General features: G+C 37.0%; 2 protein-coding genes across 2 annotated transcripts; both read right to left on the bottom strand.

The window, feature by feature from the left end:
• Positions 1 to 2,091: 2,091 nt before the first annotated feature.
• LOC136281322 (adhesion G-protein coupled receptor D1-like) lies at positions 2,092 to 11,793 on the bottom strand. The gene is made up of 18 exons (XM_066167799.1): positions 11,516 to 11,793; positions 9,582 to 9,611; positions 8,695 to 9,068; positions 7,769 to 7,958; positions 6,845 to 6,949; positions 6,408 to 6,495; positions 6,058 to 6,136; positions 5,392 to 5,438; positions 5,012 to 5,141; positions 4,755 to 4,849; positions 4,452 to 4,554; positions 4,204 to 4,354; positions 3,984 to 4,068; positions 3,647 to 3,713; positions 3,040 to 3,122; positions 2,779 to 2,899; positions 2,449 to 2,490; positions 2,092 to 2,272 (listed from the first exon to the last, which is right to left on the bottom strand). Exons 1-18 carry the CDS (start codon positions 11,589 to 11,591, stop codon positions 2,099 to 2,101), a joined length of 2,040 nt encoding a protein of 679 aa, XP_066023896.1. The 5' UTR covers positions 11,592 to 11,793; the 3' UTR covers positions 2,092 to 2,098.
• A 921-nt stretch (positions 11,794 to 12,714) lies between these two features.
• Positions 12,715 to 23,096, bottom strand: LOC131791835 (adhesion G-protein coupled receptor D1-like). The gene is made up of 18 exons (XM_066167785.1): positions 22,841 to 23,096; positions 20,067 to 20,417; positions 19,751 to 19,785; positions 18,694 to 18,886; positions 18,282 to 18,389; positions 18,058 to 18,145; positions 17,782 to 17,872; positions 17,525 to 17,573; positions 16,964 to 17,109; positions 16,688 to 16,782; positions 16,148 to 16,250; positions 15,692 to 15,842; positions 15,326 to 15,407; positions 14,871 to 14,937; positions 14,704 to 14,786; positions 14,316 to 14,436; positions 14,064 to 14,105; positions 12,715 to 13,471 (listed from the first exon to the last, which is right to left on the bottom strand). Exons 1-18 carry the CDS (start codon positions 22,935 to 22,937, stop codon positions 13,274 to 13,276), a joined length of 2,100 nt encoding a protein of 699 aa, XP_066023882.1. The 5' UTR covers positions 22,938 to 23,096; the 3' UTR covers positions 12,715 to 13,273.
• Positions 23,097 to 23,326: the final 230 nt, after the last annotated feature.

Genomic DNA, 23,326 nt, shown 5'->3' with positions numbered 1-23,326 from the left:
GGTTCCATCACCCATTCAGTAGCCCGGAATACGTCAACGGAAACATGGAAAAGACATGTTTCCGCAACGTTTTCTTGTGTTTCCGCAAATGTAAACCCGAAATTACGATTGCGGAAACATTTGTTTCCTCTAGCTGAAACTTGACGGAAACATGCACAAAAAGTGGTCCGGTTCCGTTGTATACGCAGCAACGGAAACGCTAGAAAACGTCACGAAACCGGTAACGGAAACACAGGTTATCCGTCGTGTTTCCGGAACGGTTTAACATGTTTCTGCCACGTTTCCGTTTACGGATTCTTGCAATTTCGTCCTGTGTGTGTTTTGGTAAGATGTAGCAAAAAACTGCAAATCCGTTTGCAGAAACATGACGGAAACGAACAACAGCGGAAATGTGCTGGCTTAAATATGACGGAAACGTGACTTGGCATTTCCGTTCCGTTAACGTGACGGAAACACGTAGACTTTAATTTTCACGTTTCCGTAAGACGTAAACATAACGGAAACATGGAGTTGCATGTTTCCGCCACGTTTCAGAAATACGGATACATGTGATTTCGTCCTGTGCGGGAATATTTGTGTTTTGTGTTTCAAAATGGATCTGCATGTGAATAAATATGGATCTGCAATGCCTTTTTGCCAGTTTTTTCTTTCTGAATGCCCTCGGACAACTTCAAATACTAAGAAGCGAACGAAAATAACTAACAAGACTTTTTCTCATTCCTCTAAAGCTTCCTTGAAGTAAAGTGACCATTACGCTTCAGTTCCTCATTAAGAGTTATGCCCCTACTTATTCAATTTCAGGATCTTCATAAAAAAACACACAAGTCCTCTTTGGCTCTTACGAGCTAGTTTTTATCCAAAGCTTGAGGGTAGAGGGCTGGAATTTTTGGTGGTAACATGGTTTTCAGGGAGACCAGTCGTCGTCGCCAACACCAACAGACTACTTCGATTGAGTAAATGGGCTTTGAGCCCTGCGGGACTGTTCCGACATTTCACTCAATTACTTCGCTGTTTACCTCGGGATTTTTTTCTTTTTGATTCAGTGCATGAAATTCGCACTTTTCTGGCAAAAGGTCGACAAGTGCACCCTGGTTTAGGGGGTGGAGCACTTGTATTGAAGTTTTTCCCGTTCAGATAAGCCGTTTATGGTTGGTTTCTTGTGATATCTTTACGCAAAAGTAGGTGGATAAATGAATCATAGTTTGATTATCATAATTGGTGCAAACTTATCTTTCTCTGAGAATTGCTACAAGTTAGCACTGTTGTTGCTTTTGTTGGTATTTTAACAAGTGAAATTAAAACCACGAGAATAACAAACGTAAAGAGGGTTGATTGTTCATTTGTTAACAACAAAAGGCTTAAATCGCGATTAATTGAAATTTCTTTCTGTTATTCCGCGAAAAGATTCGATCGAGGCATTACACGCTCCTCATTAAAATGTTATTAATCATGTATTTTTAAATGAGGAAGTAAATAAAGTTTTTTTTTTTGACATGTGACAAATTGAGAAAGCTTTTTGAATGGATTAAGTTGCATTATCAAAATTCAAAGTCCGATGCTCAACTCTCAAGCTATCGTGCGTGTTTCAGGAGGAACGGACTTATCAGAGTGGAGACTCATAGAGTTAATGAAGAGATATTTCTCAACCGCCACTCCCAAGGGAAAAATTCTAAAACAACTACACAGGTAAAAGCGAGACTGCCAAGAGAAAAAAATATCCATAGTTTTTTGTGTGTTTGTTTGTTTTCTTTTTTTAAACCCTTGCCTCTATTAAGAGTAATAATATCTTGATTACCATTGGTATGCATAACGTGTTTTCCTTTTGGTGAGGGCCGTACAATTTGTGGTGGCTTATGATAGTTTCATTACTCTGTAAACTGATGCCTTGGATGTAGACCTTCTAAACACAACTATATCCAATGCTCTTTTTTCCACAAGGAGGAAACCGTAAATACCGATTACTTGAGACGTTCTTTTATTACTTTTCGGGTCGATACAAAGCTTTCAGAGCCTTCTGAAGCTGGTTGTCCTTACCTAAAATTTTCTTAATTTAAGATATACACAGATTTAAGCTGAGGAACAACACTACGATGACGACTCAGATCTCAGAGATTCCAAAGCCACTTTCATGGTTATTAGGAGGCTGGAAATTCAATTTCCTTGGCAGTATCACGCTGATTGTTTCATTTACTTGCGAAGCTCGCTTAACGCCTGTTACTTCATCTGCAGTTGGGTTGACAGCGTTGATCCTTCTCTTGAAGCGAGATCTAATCTGCATGAATAAGTTGATATCAAAACGATCTCAAGAACTGTACAACTCTATGTGCTTCGCATACATACAACCATCGAATTTAATGTCTTATTTCAAAGAAGAAGCCTTGCCAGGTAAAACTCTGAGCAAAAAAATAAAGTTTACAAAGAGACTTAAAACAACATTTGATAACATACCTCTGGATTTCTCACACAGTGAAGGAGGAATATTAAGAAGCCCTGTTAAATCGCAATTTCAGAAACCCCATTAACGCCTTGAGTAGATTCAAAGTGCTTTTAAGCCCCCCCTAACCATAAACCTCTCACTATTAAACGTACATGGGCAGCAAAAATGTCCAAACCTTTACTGCTATTAATCACAAGTTCTCTACTTTGTCTCTGTATTACACTAAGTTTACCACCTAGTAAACTTGTAAGGAAGGGGTAGTACAACTTGCCGTGGAATTTGCTTTTACGTTGGTATCGTATGAGCACGTATTTCATCCCTAAAAGCTGTGTTCATTTTACCTGAGTAGAGTTGAAAATTGTGAAAATGTACGCAAACGCTTTATGCAGGGGCGAAAGAAGACCAAATAGCCACGTGATCCCTAGCAAAGGAATCATCACCACGCATGCCCTGACACCAAGCCTATAAAATCAGGAAAAAAAAAGAAAATCAAGATAATTTGCTTTTACCATTGTTGTGAGTTGACATTAGTCGTATAAGGCAGCAAAGTATGAGGCTATTGACTTATATGAATCTACCACTGGCGCCGCTGAAATACTTACCTTATTTGTTCGCTGATTTTGTCTTTTACATGCTGCATTATCGTCATTTCCTTGATAACTCGCACCAGGATCAATGTGTTTAACTGGAAAAAGTGATAAGAATGAAAAAAAAAAACCAAAATCTAAAAACAATCAAACTTCATAAAGGAAACAGGAGTTTGCACTTGAGCTAAGTGGTCCTATTTGCCTTAGCGGATGGTCGTCAAAATTTTAACCCTTCCCCTTCCCCAGCATTCTGCAAGACATTTTTCTGGTGTCCTTGACCATTCGATAGTAAATATTTATACAGCTGGGAGGAGATGGCTAAAATCATTGTGAACGCAAAACGTTTCGCCCAACAAAACAATACAATAACCCGGTAGAGACTCGAACCAGTCCTAACCTAAAAATCTTGCACAGTAACCGCTAATGGCATCTCCCAACGATAGGGTTCACCTCAAGCAAAATGTATCCTTCATATATTTCATGTTTTGTTGAAAACTATTGAACAGAGTCAAAGAGGTTAAAAAGAGCGGCGGGGAAAATGCTCACGATGCAAAGATACCCGAAAGCAAAGCGTGAAAGATGAAAATGAAAAAAAAAAAAAACCTTTAGGAATTTAACTTACCAACTCAATCAGCACAACGAATACAACAAATATCCAGACCATGCCGTTAGAGGATGACATCCAGCAGCTGAATAAAAATTAATTATGCGAAACTTCGATAAATTATCAATTAATTATTATTTGTCCATGCATGTACGCAGTACTTTCCATGTTTGATTGCAACTGAAAACAACAAAGAAATCACAAAACAACAAAAACAAGCCAACCTTTAAACAAAAACTAAAATTTAAAACAATGCAAACAAGAAAACAACAAAAACAAAAAAAAACAAAAAAAAAGCAAAAAAAACAGGATTCGTGACAGAAATCGCTTGCCAAAAAAATTATTTATTTCTTACAACTTCTCACTGACATAGCTTTTAATCCCCGGCCCGGTTCCTGCTGCAATGCCCAACGATATGGAAACGACGAGAGCGGGTAGACCTGTGGATTCGAAATTCGAAGGGACAACAGAGTCAAACGATGATGATGATGATGTCTAAGATGATGATGGCAATCTTCATCTTTTACTTTTCAAAAGATTATCAAAGAGAGAATGGGTTTTTAATTCATAGTTACCCCATGAAAATCCATGTGAAACCTTCATCTTGTCGTTGATGTCGTAAACTTTTACAACAAACAGGTAGAGATAAACTCCCTCGATCAACATCCAGCAGAAAGCGGCCATTAGGAAATATTGAACAAAAGCTGCTACTGTAACACAGGCAGACTGCACAGGAATGAAAAATTTGAGCTAAGAGTTGGTTGAAAGTCATAAAGATTTACCGAAAGAGATTCTTGTCTTCTCGTTTGATATAATATCTCACCTTGTTCTCAACAGCACCACTTCCAGTTAGGAAGAAAAGTTGACCTGCGCCAAGTGAAGCGACTAGACTCACTCGAATCTGAGATAAGGGCCCCCTCATGTCTCTAGTCAAAAGCAAATGACTGATTTTATTCTACATCAGTTCTATCCTCATTTTATACAAAGCCTGGTTATATTTTCATGATTCGACTTGGCTGCCTAGAGGAATCTTAGCTATGCACATTTAAACTGATATCATTTCTTGTTAAGTCTTTATCCTCGGTTTGCTTTGGAATGCTTGCGTGGAACTATGTCATGTACTTACGTAAGAACAGCATAACTGGTGATCGTTAAAGTGATTCCAACCAGAGAGAAAGACAAGCCCACATATGTGAGTATTTCCAGCGCTTTTTCGTCAGTCTTAGAAATGAATACAAAAACAGTGATTCAATACTTGTAACGGAAGAGGGCCACATATCATATAGCTGGATTAATGTAAATGTATGAAAAAGTACCACACCGATGCTATCTAGTCTTAGTGCCTTATGAAATCAATGCATGTATGCTTAGCAATATTCTTACCTTAGTTAAACCGTTATCACTAGTTCCCCTGTCAAACTGCATAAGAAGCGCAAAGTGAGTCAAATGATTGCAGTTACACTCGGTGTAAGAGTCGTTCCTCGATAGCAGGAGGCACCCTTGTCCGGACCATCTAGAATGACACCAGAAAACAGTTAGAAAAGCAGTCATAAAGTAGTCAGTCAATGAACATAAGAAACAAAACAATAGCCAGTTTTAGAGACCTTGGCACGTGGAAGCCTGAGAAGGAGAAAAATAATGAGTAAGAGAAAGGAGTAAGAGGTGAACACACAATGTGATGTACCAGTGCATAAAAGCAAAGTCATTAAGTAAATTTATTATTTGAAGTGAATGATGTCATCAATTCATTGAAAGCTTTTCACCTGTTTTCCGAAGTATTCCAAAACACACAGCTTCTGTTCGACGCGTTCTGAAACCGTAAAGTACTGCTAGTATTACGTAGTGCAGCGACTTGGTGGCTAATGTGTAGTTGGGAGTGCTCTCGCCGGATTTTTTTAAAACCCTCCCCCTCCCCCCTTCCCCATCACTTTGTGACACATGTCAATGAATTGTTCACAAGACTTCTGGTCTAGTTCCTCTTCCTTTAAAGAAACTCCAAAAACGAAATAAATAAGACCTTGACGTGATAAGATGATGATAATACTAATAATACTAATAGTAACGATAATAATCATAATAAAAAGAATAGCGATGATGGTGATGATAACATTGATAATAATGATAGTAATAATAAGGGAAAAAAAACCAAATCTAATCAAATCAAAACAAAACAAAACAAAAAAAGAAAAAAGAAAAAAAGACAACGGAATAACAAATTAAAATAAAGCAAAACCAAACAAACGAAATCAATAGCACACACGACAACGAGCAACAACAACAACAACAACAAAAAACAGCAACAAAATATGTAGCTAGACAAGAATGGATCAAAGGGATGCAAAAGGAAGATAAATTGGCAAAATCTGTGTAAATTCCTTTATAGTGTTACGAATTCAGATGGAGCTCTCTCTTGATTAATTGTAACTTACCGCTAGGTTTTTAAATTTCAATGTAACATTCTTCCTGAAAGTGTTGTTCCTCGGCCATATCGTTGCAGATAAGATATTACTAATGAATAACCAAAAGACAAATAAACAAGAAAAAAAATTCAAAAAAAAAAACCAATCAAACAAACAAACGGACCGACAAAGGACAAAAAGAGAAATTAATAAAAAAATAGCAAAAGAGAATCAGGACGAAAGAAGCAAAAACAAAGGGGAAACTGAAGTCGAGGATATTTCTATTTTACTATTAACATTCCCTTCGTAGGCTATCAGCACACCAAAATAGATTAATTTAAAAGAAAAGATACGAAATGCAATACTAAGTTTTAGCACACCTGAATCTATTGAGAGGAGTAGAGTCGGTCTGGTTTTTCAGGAATACTTTATGGAGATCTTTGTAAATGACACAAAGTACAACTGATCCTAAGATGTAATAATAGAAACAATTGTATTACTTCGAGAGTTTTTAAAAAAAGGACAAGTTATCACGGTTTAAAACATTGCGCTTTTATTGGCATGTTTCATTGATATGCCCAGCTTTGTTATAAGAATAAACGATTTCGACCAAAGGAGAAATGAACTGAAAATAAAATAAGAGAAAACCAAAACAACCAGCTTAAGATATCAGCCATTCACTTTCGATGTCTTTAATACTTGAAACCCAGTCCCCTTTTGACCAAGAACACAGATAATCGCTAAAATAATTTGAATAATAAGAGAAAAATATATAATTTTCTATGCTAAAAAAAAGTGAAAAATATAGCTCTCCAACCCTTATCGAAGCCTGTAACAGGAAGGCTGACGTAGTTTTCTCCTTTATCATCCTCAAATTGTACTCCAGTCTCATTGTCGTGGAAAATCTTCCTGACCATTATATCTAATTGCAAAACAGCGACTCATTTTACGTGAGGGCCAAAATAAACAAGTTATCGTCCTCAAAAGTTTTAGGAGTAAAAAACTGAAGAATCATCACTTGGAGGTAGTAAATGCAAGTAGTTTTCAGGGGTTATCAGTCAAAGGAGCGTTCTCTATTTAATTTTCAGATAAACTGCTGGTGATCATTTTTAAATCAAAAAACATATCACTGCAATGAATTCAAAGGGTTTCTTATTTTTATATTATTAGTTTATTGATTCATTTTCCCATGTTTATGACTTATTCATAAGTATGACGATATTGAAGAACATATATATATATATATATATATATATATATATATATATATATATAAATATTAATATTATGAGAGGAAAAAAGGACGTAACTACATTTCCCGACAAGCCTGTTTCGTGAATTGCTTCACTCTTCAGGGGTTTGAAGAGTGAAGCAATTCACGAAACAGGCTTGTCGGGAAATGTAGTTACGTCCTTTTTTCCTCTCATAATATTTATTCTGCTCTGCTTCAACGTATTGAGCACTGTTCCACGCGAAAATCGACTTGCAGACTTCCTATATATATATATATATATATATATAGGTTATAAACTGCCTTAAAAGAGGTCCAACACGTTTCAGGTGTCGCGAAAATGATTCCCTGGAGGGTGGCTACAGACAAAGCTTATACCCAAAACGTCGAATAAGTAGTAGCGTTAGCAAATGTTTATAAAATCTGCCACGGATGATGCATGTATCCATCCTGAACTTCGAATTTGAAATCAAGAACTGACTTCCAAACCAGCTTTTAAGATCTACTCACCTGCATGTTCACTACTGTTGTACATCTTAGGTACGGTCTGAGTAAGGTGTTTTTGAGCATAATTCCCAATGAACTCCTCCAAATCACTAATAGTGAGGAAAGCGCGTTCCATCTTTTCTTGATTTACATCATTTCCAGAAGACCCCATCACTTCTTTTAGGATGGTGGCAACAAGTTTCTGGTTTGAAAACTGAGAAGGCGAAAAAAAGTCTCAATAAGGTATCAGTAGTTGGTTTAGACATAACCTTAAGTAGCCTAACTATTAAAGGAATTGATAAATTCTGGGCTACACAGTCTGTGGAAAAGCTTTCTTTAACCAAGGCACCAGCAATAAACTTAAGAGGAGTTTTAATTTACTGACGTCTTCTATTTATACGTTATTGCCATGGTTTCTGAGCAAAGTATAACCAACATAATGAATTGACGTGAATGAAAGTGATCCTCACAGTAATGTGCACTACTTAGGCAGTAGTGAAAATAAGGCCTGAAAACAATTCAGGCCTGTACGGGATTTGAACCCATGACCTCTGCGAAACCAGTGCAGCGCTCTACCAACTGAGCTAACAAGCCAACTGGGAGCTGGTCATGAATCATTTCATTCACGTCTTTATCCGCAGTTCAAATATATGACTTTCATATATTCTTAACCATAATGCATTGAGAATGGAATAACTGATTACAAAATTATAAATAGCAAATACGAATAACACAGGAAATATTGACAACATAAGGAAAAACGTACTCGCCACTGCACCAATTTTCTACTCAAGCTCAATCCTCTTATTTGCTTGCGAGTCGAACTTGTATCGATAGCTGCGCCGACTAGGGCTAAGAGTGGGATTGGTTTCTACGCTTTCTAAAGGGTGAAATTAAAGTAACAACAACAATAGGCACTAAAAATGTTACAAGAAAACAAATACACGTACTTCGCTTGATGGTGTTATCTTAATGGTGGGAAAATTCGGTTTCCTCGCCCAGCACTGTTTCACTTTGATTCTGCCCAAGTACGACGAGTCTGTTGTATTTGTCAATATAATAGAAATCTGTTTGCGAGGGTTTTTATTTTCCCTGCATCTCCACATTCTAACACAGTCTTCTTTCCAAAAAGGCAACTGACTGAAACAGGAAGTCAACTGCTCACACCAAGAGCGACAACAGGTTTTGTCAATGGATGTAGGTGTTTTATTGCCACATTTCATCCTATGCCATTGCTGAGGCATTTTTCTAACATACTGCTGACAGACTGAACGGTTCAGCTCTGAGGGTCCGAGTGTATCATTAGGGCGGGAGCAATGCCCATCTGCGTTAGATACGAAAACATTAAATGGAGACATTTTTAAATGTCAATGCTGTTCCTCGTTCGTTCACATACTTTTTGTATTTTTGTTAAATTAGTATTTTTCCGTGAGTAAATTTACTTGATCGAACTTTCTTTTCACTTGATTTTTCTTCCTTTTACTACTCGAATTCCACCCCAGCTAGAGATAACTAGGGTTTTCAGAACCCTCAGCTTTTTCTGAATTTTCTCTGAATTGTTTAAGATGGGCCCCGCTTTGAGTTTGATGCCACCTTTTAAAGTTTATAGGCCGAAACCTCCCTTTGTTTACTTGTCCCCCCTATTTTGTAGGAATAATTACCAGCAATGACAAATCAGTGATCTTTTGGACGAGGTCGCATTTTATGATTTATCTGGCAAGATATAATATAGTGTACAACCTCTGACGACAGAGGATAATAAGTTGAACAATGTTGAACCTTAATGATAATTTTCTAATTTTCTTTTCTTTTTTTTTGTAAGCAAAACAATACATACCTCGTGCTGAAGTTGGCACAGTCATAGCACCTGAAATAAAGACAAAACCGAAAGAAATGATTGAGGGGTGGAGATGGGAGGGGGTCAGGGGAATCAATAGAAAAACAAGTACTTAGATAGTAAGATACCAGAAGGAGACGTAAGACTACCTAGTCAACCATATAGGGGCAACTGCTGATAAAATCGTTCGCATTTCACTCAACGCCTTGCAAGTGTCGTGCTTTACCAGTCGTAAAGGGAGGATTTGTAGAGGGAGGAGCGTTACGCACCTTAAAAACAAATCTGACACCCTTCACTTGTGGTGGAAACGTACAGAGTTTCAAAATATGCTTAAAGAAGGGAATGGAAGATATTTGTCGCCAATGTGGAGAAAATGACACCTTATTAAAAACCAACGCACTTAATCACTTTGGAAAGGAAAGTCATTAAAACATATCCTGGTCGGAGCTACCCTGAGGGCAGAAGTTTAAAATGGCTTGCGAATGGCAGTAGTAATACTTTTTTGACTCGTCATTTGCTTCTTGTGTCCTGCACCTCGCGCGGAGTTTGTCGACGCTTTGATGCAATAAAATCTCTACAAATTGGCTCTTATTTGAACCTTTTAGCCAAGACTTCCTGCCATTCCACAGGTAGAATGTGGCCTTTGAAGTAAAATCCATTTCGTTCTCTCCGTGGCTTTAAGCCTTTCAAGTGAAGGAACGCGAGAAGCCATCGGCGGTTCCAGATACAAGAAGTTTCCTCGAGGAAATTGCGAGAAACTAAGATATGTGTCTAGAATAAACAACTCATAATTTCAGAAGACTGCCACAACCATCTAAGACCTTAATATATCTAAATCGCTCTGATGCGGTTGGATGATAGACCACAATGAAAATTTCACGAGTTTAGATAGCATAGAAAATAGCAGAATAAGCGCGCAATGTTTGTGGTCGAAGGATCCTTTAAAACGAACATGAAGTGAGAGATTAACTAGTCAAAGGAATTGTGCCGAGTTTGAATCCTCATGTCAAAATAAAAAAAACTGGAAATGTTTAAATTTTTTAATTATTATTATTATTATTTATTTTTTGTATATCAAACGAAGCATCTATAGCAAGGGACGCAAGGTGGAATTTTCAGAGATTGCCTCTAACTAGATAACTAAAAGAAAATGTAACGGTATCGTAAGCTTTACCCAGTGAAGCATGAGATCCTGAAGAGGCCTTGATAACTTATAGGGCCCTGTATGCCTATGTTTCCGTCAGAATTCAGTGTTCCTGTTATGTAAACTATACCGGGACATCGGTATAGTTTTTCTTGAGAGTCGAATTGCCCAGAAAAAAAAAAAACCTAGCACAATTCTCGTAACTTATTACTATAATGACTCATATATTTGAAACATTTCAGATCGATTTCTGTTTTCTGGTCTAATTATTGCTTGAAAGGCTTCCGTCGTAAGAGAGCGCTTAAATCAATAGAACGGTCTAGAAAGTACATCTGCTTAAATAGAGAAAGCCGTTCCATTGTCACCTCGCTCTAACGAACGACTACGTTTACTACAAGAAAGGAAATGAATATAAGACGGTCGTGCTCAATTTCCGCGTGGAAAATAAAAATAGGTCAGAGAAAATCAATAACGTTTGGGCAAGAATTTTAGGAAAGGGGGTATCTCTTGTGTTCCGGTTTCGCCACCTAAATTACATCGTGTTTGTCTTTCGATTTAGCTATAGCTATGATATGACAAAGGGAACAATCTGGAGAAATTTTAAAAAAAAGCTCTCGGCTTTCAAAATTGTTTTCATCTCTTCCTTTTTCTTTTTTCGTACCAGACTTCACGTCGATCAATTGCATCAAAAAATTTGGGAAACATATTGTGATGGTATCAGGAAGAAAACATAACAGGAAGCTAGTTAAACTGCTTGACTACAGCGAATTGGTTTCATATAAGTACTTACCAAAAATGATTAAGATTCCATGCAAAAGCATATCGTCGAAAGGTTTCGTCCAGAAGAGGGGGTTCTTCTTTAACATTCAAGGATCCAAATTATCGATGAGAATATTGAGAGCGGCGAATTTGCCTCGCGAAGTGCACTTATTCAGACTGCTTCACTTAGGGTCCTACACAGCGATGTTAAAATGATTTGGTGAAAATCTCACTTAATGCGGAGTGAGACTATAAACGATTTGAGTGCGAATCTTTTCCCCTCATGGCCTAAAAAGAATTAGCTTTTCAGCTCGTAGATTCATAATAACATCTCTAATGTCACATTGTCATAATTACAGACAAAAACAGGTGGATGATTATGATTATGGATAGATTAATATCGCCCCGTACACTAATAATGAAATAGTTATAAAAAGATATGGTTTTCCATAATATGGCATTTAATTTAGATTCAGTGTTATTTTCAGTTTTCTCATGCAAATCAAACTGGAACTTGTTCTTGTGACTATCGGGTATCCGGCGATAAATCAAACAGAATACAATACAGACGCGGTGAAGAAAAGATACCTAATATTCTAATTCTACCATTCTGTGTTTTTTTTTCAGTTGAAAGCTGTCAGGGTCTTTATGTCAATGACCTGAGGCAGTATGATTGAAATAGTAATTAAAATGCTAAATGCTTGTCACGCAAACACATAATGTTTTTTTGGAAGATTAATTTACTTGCCGTTATCAGTTTATGTTCAGCGGAAGCAAAATGTGTAGTACAGTAGATAATTGATATTGCTTTATCAGTCTCTCGAGTGGAAAAGTATTGGGTTCTTTGAATGTCTTTCGTCCAAATTTCTTTCGTTTTTGCTTTATTAAAAGGTGATAACAAGAGACAGACAGTCCAAAATGCACGAAAAAAAAAAAAAAAAAAGAAGGAAACAAAATGGGTTGGAGCTAAACTGCTTTAGGCAGCCAGGCTACGCCAAGTCCTTAGATGGCCCAGGCATGCGTATGCCACGGGAAGTCTTAACACTCTGTCCTTTATCCTATCCCTGTAGTGCTTTGCAGAGCGAAGGCAGTACAGTAACCCCTAAGGCGATGTTAAGAGACTATATCGACCAAATTACAAAGCCTCAACTTTGCTTGGTTTTTTAAGGGGGGGATGCCAAAAGTGTTTTTTTTTCTTTTTTCTTTTTACACAGACCTACGCTGTAAAGAGACATGCTAAGATTAATATGGTCTCAATCTCCACGGAGAGCTTTAATTACAAGCTTTAAATGTTGGCCGTTTCCATCTTTTTAAAAGCAGATGCAAATGTCATACCATGGATTCATCAATTAAATTAACTTTCTAAGAACATGAAATGCTTTACGTTTGGTAATCATGAGTTAGCAGAAATTAATTCAAAATGCATATGCATCTACAAATAGCAGATCAAAACCTCAACGTTCAATAGTTTCTTGTATAGAAACCGGGCTCTGGTCTCAAATCACAGACAATGCACTAACAAACCAACTTAAGGTTTAGTATTAGCAGCTGAAAAAACTTGAAACAAATTAGGACTCTCGTCACTAGAGAGAGCGACTTACTTACTTCCCTGACTATCGTTTTGTTTTGTTTTGGTTTTTTTTTTTTTTTTTTCGTGGCCTTTATGTCAGAGTTCTATTCTGATATTATATTGAATAATTAGCTGACGGATTCCTTACTTACAATACCTTGCTTGTATATACCGCACTACGAAGTTATAGTTGTTATGTACAATGTAACATATCGGCAACTACATAGAGGTTTTGTTCGAGACTCTTTTAGTTTTTTCGCCGTCAGTCAGTGGGTGAACCTTTATTTTTCTCGGCGCAGCAATGGCTGTGGAATCCTCATTTACTTCTGAGGGCATTACGGATGTTCGTTTAGTGCTAGTTCCAACATCCATTGCTGGAAAGATGGCCTGAATCCTTCTTCTCAAACGAGCTCTTACCTGTAAATTGCAAGTTAAATTAGCCACATTTTTGCATTCAAGGAGTTTGTAAGTCGTACTCTTTTTTCCTCGACTTTGTGATGTACAGGCTTTCAACAGCAGCCAATTCTCACAAGTCACAACTAAATTAGACGTCATTCAGCCACCTGGAGTTAATCTGCACGTGTATCGACATAAAATGTAAAAAATGTCGTATAATTTCTTTTTATTTTCTCTCTCTAGGAAATATAATCAACATTAAATTTATATTCTGACTCTTGATCTGGAATCCATGTCCTTTCTTCTTTCTTCCCCCACCCTCATCCTCAGCCACGAAAATTTGTTTAACAGCGGAGCTCCTGCGCACTTGTGGAGCTCCATACCCTAGAGAACATGTGAGTACAATGATAATTTTGGTCCTATAGTTCTTCCGTTTGTCCTGTTGCTTTTGCTTTCCAGTTAGTCTGTTTCTATGCACGAGCCCTTTGAACTAGGGCTTAATTTCTTTGAAATGACATTTAAATTAAATAGAACTTCCTAGTCTCCACTGTAATTTCAAAAACCGATGTAAGACCGGACCTTGTGATGCAATTTTAAGCGATAAATCACTGACCTTGCTGTTCCTCACGCAGTGAAGAAGAAAGATCACGAAACCCTGTTGAATTAATGGGATGTGAGAAGTTTTTTTTTTAAAATCATGACGATGATGATTTGATTATGATTTTCACGAGATTTACACAGTTTTTAAACCATTGAGTTGGCAGAGTAATGAGTTCAACATAACACCATCCCAAGGTTCCCGGGACTGTGCATCTGACAGAATATAACGTCTTTTGATCTCCACAGACATTTATCTACATCTCACCTGTGAAGAATTGAGGATCGTGAAGATGTAGGCGAAAGCTTTGTGTAAGGGTGCCAATAACCCAAATAACCACGAGATTCCCAGCAGAGGAATCATAACTATGCATGCCTTCACACCAAGTCTGGATAAAACAAAACAAATAAAAACAACAACAATAACAAAAAAAAGCAAAATGAGGTACTTTTGATGATGTGATTGTTGATGAAAAAGCTCTATTGGGTAGAAATTCTATCAAGATGGTTTCTCATTGTTCCTTTTCGGACTTCGGACTCTTCCTCGGTAGATTTTTGAAAAGGTTGGATTCCAGATTGTTGTTTTCTAGAGAAGGAGCTGATTCCAAGACCCAACATTCCGGAAGCCGGATTTCCTTCTATGGAGAAGACCATACCTTATTTGTTCGCTACGTTTCTCCTTCTCTTGTTGCATAGTCACCATCTCCTTGATAACCCGCCCGAGGATCAGAATGTTAAACTTAAAGAAGAAAATAGACCCATGTGAACCCCTTGGAAGTTTTTCTTAGTTTCGATAATGATTATCCTGATTATTTTCACTTACAAATTCAATCAGCACGACAAATACTATAAATATCCAGATCAGACCATTGGCAGAAGACATCCAGCAGCTTTGATGAAAACACAAAACAAAACAAAACAGGTTAAGCTATAAATAGATGATGTGATTGTAAATGATTACTTGAAATACCAATATGGACTTTCCACACATTGAATGCCTTTTCTACAGAACATAGACTGATGGAATCCATAATTACAGCCTAAACAACCCGATTCAAAACCGATCTTAAGGCTCAGAACTTTTGTCTTCCATCTTAAAACACAATAACAATAAGCCGGTACATAAAAAAAACCAAAAAGGATCATTTTTTTATTTATACGTGCATTTTTTTCAGCTGTAACAAGTTCGTTGTTCGTTTTCTAAAATACTTGTGTTACATCAGTTCCTGGAAACTTGAGTGTGATGACATTAGATCAGTACAATGAAACTCTCCTAACTATTTATTAGCCAAAAAACTTCCGATCCCATCTTTTCCAGCTGCAATACTCAGTGATATGGCAACGACGAGCGCGGGAAGGCCTACAGAATTGAACCAAAAATCAGATTTGAAACTTATTCTCACCTTTCAAGGGTATAATTTTCCTTTCCACATTAGATATTTACCTTTTGAACCCCCTAGTCAGAGCTATATAGGAATGTACTGCGCAATATAAGTGATAGAGTATGTTCCTGGCCGCGTATTCTTGAATTCGAAGGAACTGTTTCTAAAATTAGTTGGACTTCTGGGACATAGGTTACTAGATCAACATAAAAGGATGGTAATAAAAGTGTTTAAATATTTTAATAGCCATAGAGTTCCTTACCCCATGAAATTCCATGGCACATTCTTAACTTGTTGCCAACGTTGTAGACCTTTACAATAAACAGGTAGAGGTAGATTCCCTCGACCAGCATCCAGCAGAAGGCGGCCATCAAAAAGTACTGCATAAGGGCCGCCACTGTAACGCAACTTCCCTGGAGAAAATAGAAAACGAAAACGGATTTTTGCAATCTGCCTGAATGATATATACAATGACACATGATTGATTTGCTTCGTAAATATTAATAATGCTGTCGTCCTGACTCTTTTTGGAGACTGACCAATCGAAAAGAAAGATTTAGAGGAAGCACAGCTCATAATAAACCCCGTTTTTAACTGAAATACAAGAAAACTAATTTTCGACAAAAGTAAAAATGTAAAAAAAAGAAAAAAAAAACCGAAATATTTAAAACTGCCCAGTTTTGGACTGTAAAAACTTCAATTTCCACGGAATTCTTGCCTTGTTCCCAGTCGCTCTAATCCCGGTAAGAAACATGATTTGCCCTGCTCCAAGAGAAGCGACGAGACTCACTCGAATCTGGGATAAAGGTCGTCTCATGTCTCTGGCACGCAAAGAAAAACGAGAAAAAAAATAGACCAGAGAAGAGAAGAAAAAATACATTAAAAAGAAATAAAAGAGACATTCGTTATTTACGATGTAGGTGATTGTTTTTTCCCTTTATTTTATAAATATAACTCTTTCTATCTTTTTAAGAAGTTAGGGCTAGGATATTGTTAGTGATACGGGTTCCCCCCCCCCCCTTTTTTTTTCGTATCATTATTTTTTTTCGAGGAATACAGTAGATGGCTCCAGGTCTTCTCGTCATCATGAAACTCAAAGAAATGAGGAAACAAGGAGCAAAGTACGGTTAGTACGGTCTGAGTATCACTCGTGTCTGTCCTTTGACAGAACCCAGCATACTTGGAAACATTTTTGCGATCAATTGTCCACTTTTTTGACTAACAACCATTTCTAATAATTTCTAACTACTTAACTCACGTGAGAGTAACATAGCTGATTATCGTCAATGAGATCCCAATTACAGAGAGGGTCAGCCCGACGTATGTGAGAATTTCCAAGTTCTTTTCATCATTCTTTATGGGTGAAAATATAAATGAAAACAATACTTTAAAAGACTTACAAATCTTAATACATCAACTTAACCAAGTTTTATTCTACCTTAAGAACTAAAATGTTAAATAAATAGGTATTTGTTTGAATGTACCAGCAAATACTATCGTACAGGGGAGTTGCAGGCGTTGTGGTGACACTTACCGCTGATATATCGGCAGTCTCTGTTCCAGAAGATGTGTCCAGAAGAACAGCAAAATGAGTCAAATGATTGCAGGTGCACTCTGTTTGGTATGCATCAGTAGATTTGACATAGCACCCTTCTCCTGACCAGCCAATGGAACTGAAACGTATGATAGATAATTTATCGATCAAGTGAGATTTTAGTGCACAAGTCATGCGAACGGAACCCCATATCTTTTAATGAATGTAACTTATCAAAGTGTGAAAATCCGGTTGTTAGACGATGATTCCTGTGAGAACTTGCATGTATTCACTAGTTTTAAAAACTTTGCTCTTCACGCATGGAGAGCTTTACGTGAAAAAAAATTTGAACAAAGGGCAACACAATTTAGCTAATTGGATAATTTTCGCGACTTGACTTAATTTAGATATAAGTGTCCGCATCAACCTGAGACGACGCCGGTAAGCATGAATCATACATTATTCCCACTTAATTAGCCCAACGCTAGCCTCATGATAAGAGTTGAATAGAAAAAAAGAAAAAGAAGAAAAAAAAAGAGGGACATTCGAATAATATTTATCTATCATCCAACATGTTCCAGAACATACACTTTTTCTTGTTATTTGAATTCTAAAATAATGAAACAATAATAAATTATGTAATGAAACACAATTTGCACCATAAATCGAAATCTAGCGAAATTAGAATTCATAAACAATACATTCATACTGAAAAAAGGCGAATTTCATTTCAGACAGCTAATAGAGTCACTTAATCTCAACCAGAAATGACAAGGTATAACAAAATCGGCAGGAAAGAACAGCGTAAGTCTCGCTACCTTAATGTTTTTGAACTTCAAAGTTATATTTTCCTGAAGTTTCTTGGGTGGAGGAGTTATTGTGGCAGCCATAATAATGGAGGTGACATCCCTATTTCAGAGCGATGAAAGTAAGAATCACTTAACTTCAAATGCACCGTTTCAAGTATACAGAAGAGAAATAGATATAAATTGTCTAACGTAAAAAACCCTTCAGTTTCTAGCGTGAAGGAAATTTATCAGTCGTTGTGCATACAAAGATAGAAAATAAACGTATAGTTATAATTGCCGGGTGACCTGGAATTGTTCAGAGTACTGTTCTCTGTCTGGTTAGTGATGAATAATTGATGGAGGTCTTTGTATATCATTCCAAGAACTACTGAACCTGAGAAAATGATAAAGATGAAACGAATTCGTGAATTTCGCTATATCGACTAACAAAATTAAAATGAAAACATAGCTAAATACATTTACAAGTAAATAATATTGGAACACGAAATATTTGAATAAACTTTTTTAACCATTGTCCAAGTTTCCCGATGGAATGCTCAGGAAATTTTCCCCGTTAGGTTCTTCCAGACGAAAGTGGTGGCTTTCATTTTGGTAGAAAGTTTTCCTGACCAGAACATCTAACGGAAAGGTGTAAAAATTATATCAATAATAACAATTAGTAATATCAACAATAAAAATGATCAGTTTGACTTGATAGGGGAAAAAGGTTACCTAAGCCTTTTAAGAGAAAACAAAATTATCAGGTTTTAATCGAAACAGATAGAACAGTAAGAACTAGTTTATTCATGCTTAGTATAATTATGTTGTCCTTAAATGTTATTGCGAGGCTATTTCATGTAATGGACATCTCTTCATGGCCAGCCCTTGAATCGGAACGACAGTGACGTTCAACATACTTATTATATTAAGAAAATACCTTACCTGCATAAATGCTGCTCATATTAAATTCGCTTGTTGTGTGATTGAATTTGAGTTGTGCAGTTTCCAGCAAGGATGTTTCCAACGTGGTCAATTCAAAAAACATTTCCTCTATCTTTTCCTTCTTATCTTCACTTTTGTTGCGTATCTCATCGGAATAAAACTCAGTGACGGACTTCAAAGAGCTAAGCAAGTACTAAAAAAACAGTAAAATGGTTTAATTTTAAAAAGGGCAACGAACTTCAAAGAGCTGAGCAAATCCTCAAAAAAACGGTAAAATGGTTTAATTTTAAAAAGGGAACGATAAACCTTATCACACAAAAGTTCGCATCTAGTTTAAGTTTCGTGTTGAAAAACAAAACAAAACAAAACGGAATTTTGAGAAATATAGGCAAACTGGCATAACTGTTAAAATTCATACAAATCAAGCCGGTGCCAGAGCGAAAGCGATCATGCTGAGGTCCATCGCGGCTAGATCGTCACGGCAGTCTCCGGTCATCGCAGTGAAGCAAGCATTAGAAATTACATCGGCCGCCTAAATTATTCCAGGTTGTAATCTATTGCAGAACTTTGATATTTTATGAATTTTGATGGTTTGAAATTTATGACACCTTGTCCAACCAATCAGACTGTTTGAACCTTTCTGACAAGGATTCTGATTGGCTTATTGTAGCAAGTTTATTGAAGGGAGGAGGGGGGGGGGGAGGGGGATGGGAGATCACTTCTCGTGTCTTACTGCTTCCTGCATGCGTTACAACAGAAAAGAGCAAACTCATGGCTTCTCTATTTGTAAATAGGTCCCATGATGTTTTTTTATCATCCATCATATCTATTACGGTCTGCGTGTGCGTTAATATCAACATTCGCATTGCCTCCGTGTTATAAACACAGCAACGTCCTTTTCATGTCAATTGTGGGGATGCAGACAGTTCTGCATAAAGGAGTTTCACGATGAAAAGTGACGTAATCTATGCAGGCATATCAAGAAGCGAGAACTAAATTCTTACCCAAAAAATTAAAAGCGATATACATGTTTTTTTCAAAAACATAAATAGAGTACCTCTTTGCGTAAGTTTTCCCCTTCTTGCAGATCACCTATGTAGAAAGGACGTATATATAGCACTCATCATAATCCCGAAAAATGGTTTAGTAATTTGAATAAACGAGGGGGCAATAAAAAAATAATAATAATAAATAAATTAAAAAGTAAACTGATGATTAAGGAAAACACGAGATTGATAGATGACTGACTGGGATCGAAAGAGCGAAGGAGTGATCGAGAGAGGACGGCCGGATGGATTTATGAATAAACAAATTAATGAAATTCTTAATGAGGAATGATCTCATGTTTAAAACAAAAGGAACCTTATACATACTATTTTCTTGCGATGCGCTATCAGATAACTTGTAAACTTGATAACGACCCTTCCATCCACAAAATTTGACGTCAATGTTATATGATGACTGGTTTCCTCTGGCATTCACCTTGATCTTTGTCCGGCGATGTCCCCTAAAGAGTTTTTTAAACTTCCGTGCGCATTTTTTTCGCCACTCACAGGATTGCTGGAGACAATCACCGAAGGTTTCGCACCATTCAGCACAATTCCCTCTGCGGCATTTGATTTTTAACGGAGGCTCCTTAGTTATGTCATCAACCCGCGAACAGTTGTCTTTTATCCCCGAAACTTTCATTTCTGCGTGTTTTCTGGAGCACTGGTTACTATGACCTGAAAAACAAATATGGATTAAATTTGAGAGAAAATACTTGACTGTACCTAACTCTCAATGACGACTCAAACATTTCTTTTTCAGCTTAAATTTCCTGTTAGATTATTACTAGAGAGCAGAACATTCGTTGGTGACTGTCACAATTTCCATTATTCATTTCAGTTAGTTGCTCGATAAAGACTATGCGATAGTCACTAAAAAGAGCACAGAAATACATATCCATGCGATAGCCTGTTTCAAGTATCGTTGAGCATACTCTTTGGTATCCTTGGTTTCAGCGCGAAAATCAACGAAAATCATCACACAGCTGTAACTAAACACAAGAAGCCATCGTCCACGTTTATACGTATATTGCTAAAGCACAGAACAAATAATCGTTGCTTGACGGAAATACTTTGATAAAACATAAAGTTTTTGTATTATACTTAAGAAGTGAAATCCCCTCCCTGCAAAGGGGAAGTACGTTCTATAAAAAGTTTGCCTAAATCAAAAGTTCCTGACATGCCTTGTGTTTTTGTTGCCAGAAATCACGATTAAAAAAATTGAGATTTCAAAATTTAAATCCTCTATCCTTGTTTTGACGTAGCGATGATCAAGCATTGTAATCTCGACCAAGAAGGATAAAAAACTAAGAAAACAGCGGCGAAGAGAGCGATACTGACTCACTTCTCGACATGGATCTTAATCAAGACGGTGTAATACGCCCATTCATTTTTGAGACGCAACATAGCTCGGCTTCAGGAGAAGAAGAAATCGCTGTTGACGAAGAAACTCAGGAATAGATAAAAGGAGAGACATCTACGCGCTCACGACTTGGAAATCGCGAGTGGTGCTCTTGCGGCAACTGTCATGAGATGCCATCAGAAAACAAGAATTTATGCTTTCAAGAAATGAATTTTCTTGGCGATTGACTCGATCTGGAATCGGAGGTAATTAATTCTTCTAAAATAAAATCTTTGTTTCTGGAATGACAATTTTTGAGTTTCTACAAAAGAACAGCGCAGTGCCCGCGACGGATTTATTTCAAATTGCTAATTGAGTGATGTGAATTGTTACTGAAATTGCAAGGGCCAAGCTTCAGTGTGTTACTTAGCACGGATCATTTGAAGCTGTGTGTTTACTAGCCAATGTTTTCAGAATAGCCCTTGTTGGCAACCACCAAGTGAGAAATGAGAGACTCGAAGATCATCTGTCAAAAGAGTAGGCAACGACAGAATAAAAATTTTTCACAAACCTCATCCAAACAAAACGCTAAAGTTGTTTGCAAGCTAGTCTGACGAAAACCGGAGAAATCACACACACACACACACACACACACACACACACACACACACACACACACACACACACACACACACACACACACACAAAAAAAATTAAAAAAAAAAAAAAAAACAGTAGAAGTTTATTGTCAACTTGAGTGGAGTCCAATTCGGTCTCTAATCATACAAATGATTAAGAAAATCGGACGACCACTAAGCGGGTATGATTGCAGACAGAATTGGACGACACAAAGTCCTGTTACCAATTAATCAAAACGATGACAAAATTCGAGAAAGAAACTAGACATCGGATATGTGTTTTTATATTAAAAAAAAAACAAACAAAAGAAAAAAAAACATTAGTTAACTAGGGGAAATGCGAGACAATAGCGCGCGGATATGACGCGTTCTGTCCACTTACACAGGCATGACGCGTAAACCGTCCTATTACAGTGTCCAATTACAAGCATGACGCGTACACTGTCCTATTAGTGCTCAAATCAGGCTCATGATAACCAGTCACGTTCGAGAATTTTGTTATAGTTTTGATTAAATTGTAAATCGACCTTTATAGCTTGTATGCTTTGTTTACCTAATGGAGGTCACTAGATCAAGGAAATTCACTATTTTACTTTTGTAAATTATGGAATATAAATATGGAAGTGAACAAGATAAAATTGAAAGAAAGGGTACTTTAAAGAATTACCACATAGCCTACCTTGGGAAAATTTTATATAGGAGGTCTCCTATTCCAAGTTTATTTGATGTATATATAAACAGAGCCTCATGTTACATGGAGAGCGTCAGGAATTCTTCCGTTGTCGAACATTGTTAGCTTAGGATATCAATTTTACCACAAATGACGTCTCAGTACTTGGCGAATTGGAATTTGTTTGTTTCAACTGCATTTGTGTGGGTTCCGTTCCGAACTGGATAAAACGGGAATTATTTTCGGATTCCTAAGGAAGAGTTCTTTCACCAGAATTAAAATTTCTATACCGTACTTTTCCTTTAAAGAGCGTCTAAGAGAGCTTTAAAGGGCTCCGTCGAAAAACAAGCCAAATTGAAAGTACAACATAGAACCAATAGCCTACTTAACATATCGATTTTTTTAAAAGTTTATATACATAAAGGTTACCATTTTACTTTTTCATACTCACCAACCATTAGTGCAAGAAAAACCATTATCCAGAACATTTTGGCTAGAGTTTCCTTTCTAACTTTCCGATATGAATTCGGCATTGTTGAGATCACCATCTCGTGAAATAGTGATGAAGGTATTAATCTTTTTTTCAATGGCTTTGGGTAGACGTTACAAACAGAGATACGTTCGATCTTGAGCGAACAAGGAATAGAGCAGAGACCAAACTAGGTGTGAGTTTCTAACACATTATTCCTTAGGTTTGTTGGCACTAAATTGACTAGCTGGGTCCGTATTTACTTTATAAATTGAGACAATAGCAAGACATGACAAGAATAATTATTTCTCATACCCAAAAGTGTCATGGAAACCACTCGGAAAATAGCAGGTGGCTGTGAATTAAAAATTGCTCAAAGCGGATGTTTTTTTTTCATTGTGTTCGTTATAGAGGAAACGAAAATGTTCTCACCCTAGCTACTTTTTTCCAATAAAATTCCCCACCAAC

This window comes from Pocillopora verrucosa, chromosome 5 (assembly GCF_036669915.1).
Source record: "Pocillopora verrucosa isolate sample1 chromosome 5, ASM3666991v2, whole genome shotgun sequence".
In the NCBI taxonomy this organism is placed as follows: Eukaryota; Metazoa; Cnidaria; class Anthozoa; order Scleractinia; family Pocilloporidae; genus Pocillopora; species Pocillopora verrucosa.
Note: the sequence above shows the minus strand (reverse complement) of the source record. Positions and strands in the feature narration are given on the sequence as shown.

What these genes read in the sequence shown, in the direction of transcription:
- LOC136281322 (XM_066167799.1), bottom strand. Translation starts at nt 11,591, where the DNA reads ATGTTAAAGAAGAACCCCCTCTTCTGGACGAAACCTTTCGACGATATG. An exon ending in TGTGCCAACTTCAGCACGAG is followed by an intron (nt 9,069 to 9,581) that starts GTATGTATTGTT and finishes TATCTAACGCAG; the next exon opens with ATGGGCATTGCTCCCGCCCT. An exon ending in ACTGTGTGAGAAATCCAGAG is followed by an intron (nt 2,273 to 2,448) that starts GTATGTTATCAA and finishes TTATTCATGCAG; the next exon opens with ATTAGATCTCGCTTCAAGAG.
- LOC131791835 (XM_066167785.1), bottom strand. Translation starts at nt 22,937, where the DNA reads ATGGTGATCTCAACAATGCCGAATTCATATCGGAAAGTTAGAAAGGAA. An exon ending in TTGTCGTGCTGATTGAATTT is followed by an intron (nt 14,787 to 14,870) that starts GTAAGTGAAAAT and finishes TTCTTCTTTAAG; the next exon opens with TTTAACATTCTGATCCTCGG. An exon ending in ACTGCGTGAGGAACAGCAAG is followed by an intron (nt 13,472 to 14,063) that starts GTCAGTGATTTA and finishes TGCAATTTACAG; the next exon opens with GTAAGAGCTCGTTTGAGAAG.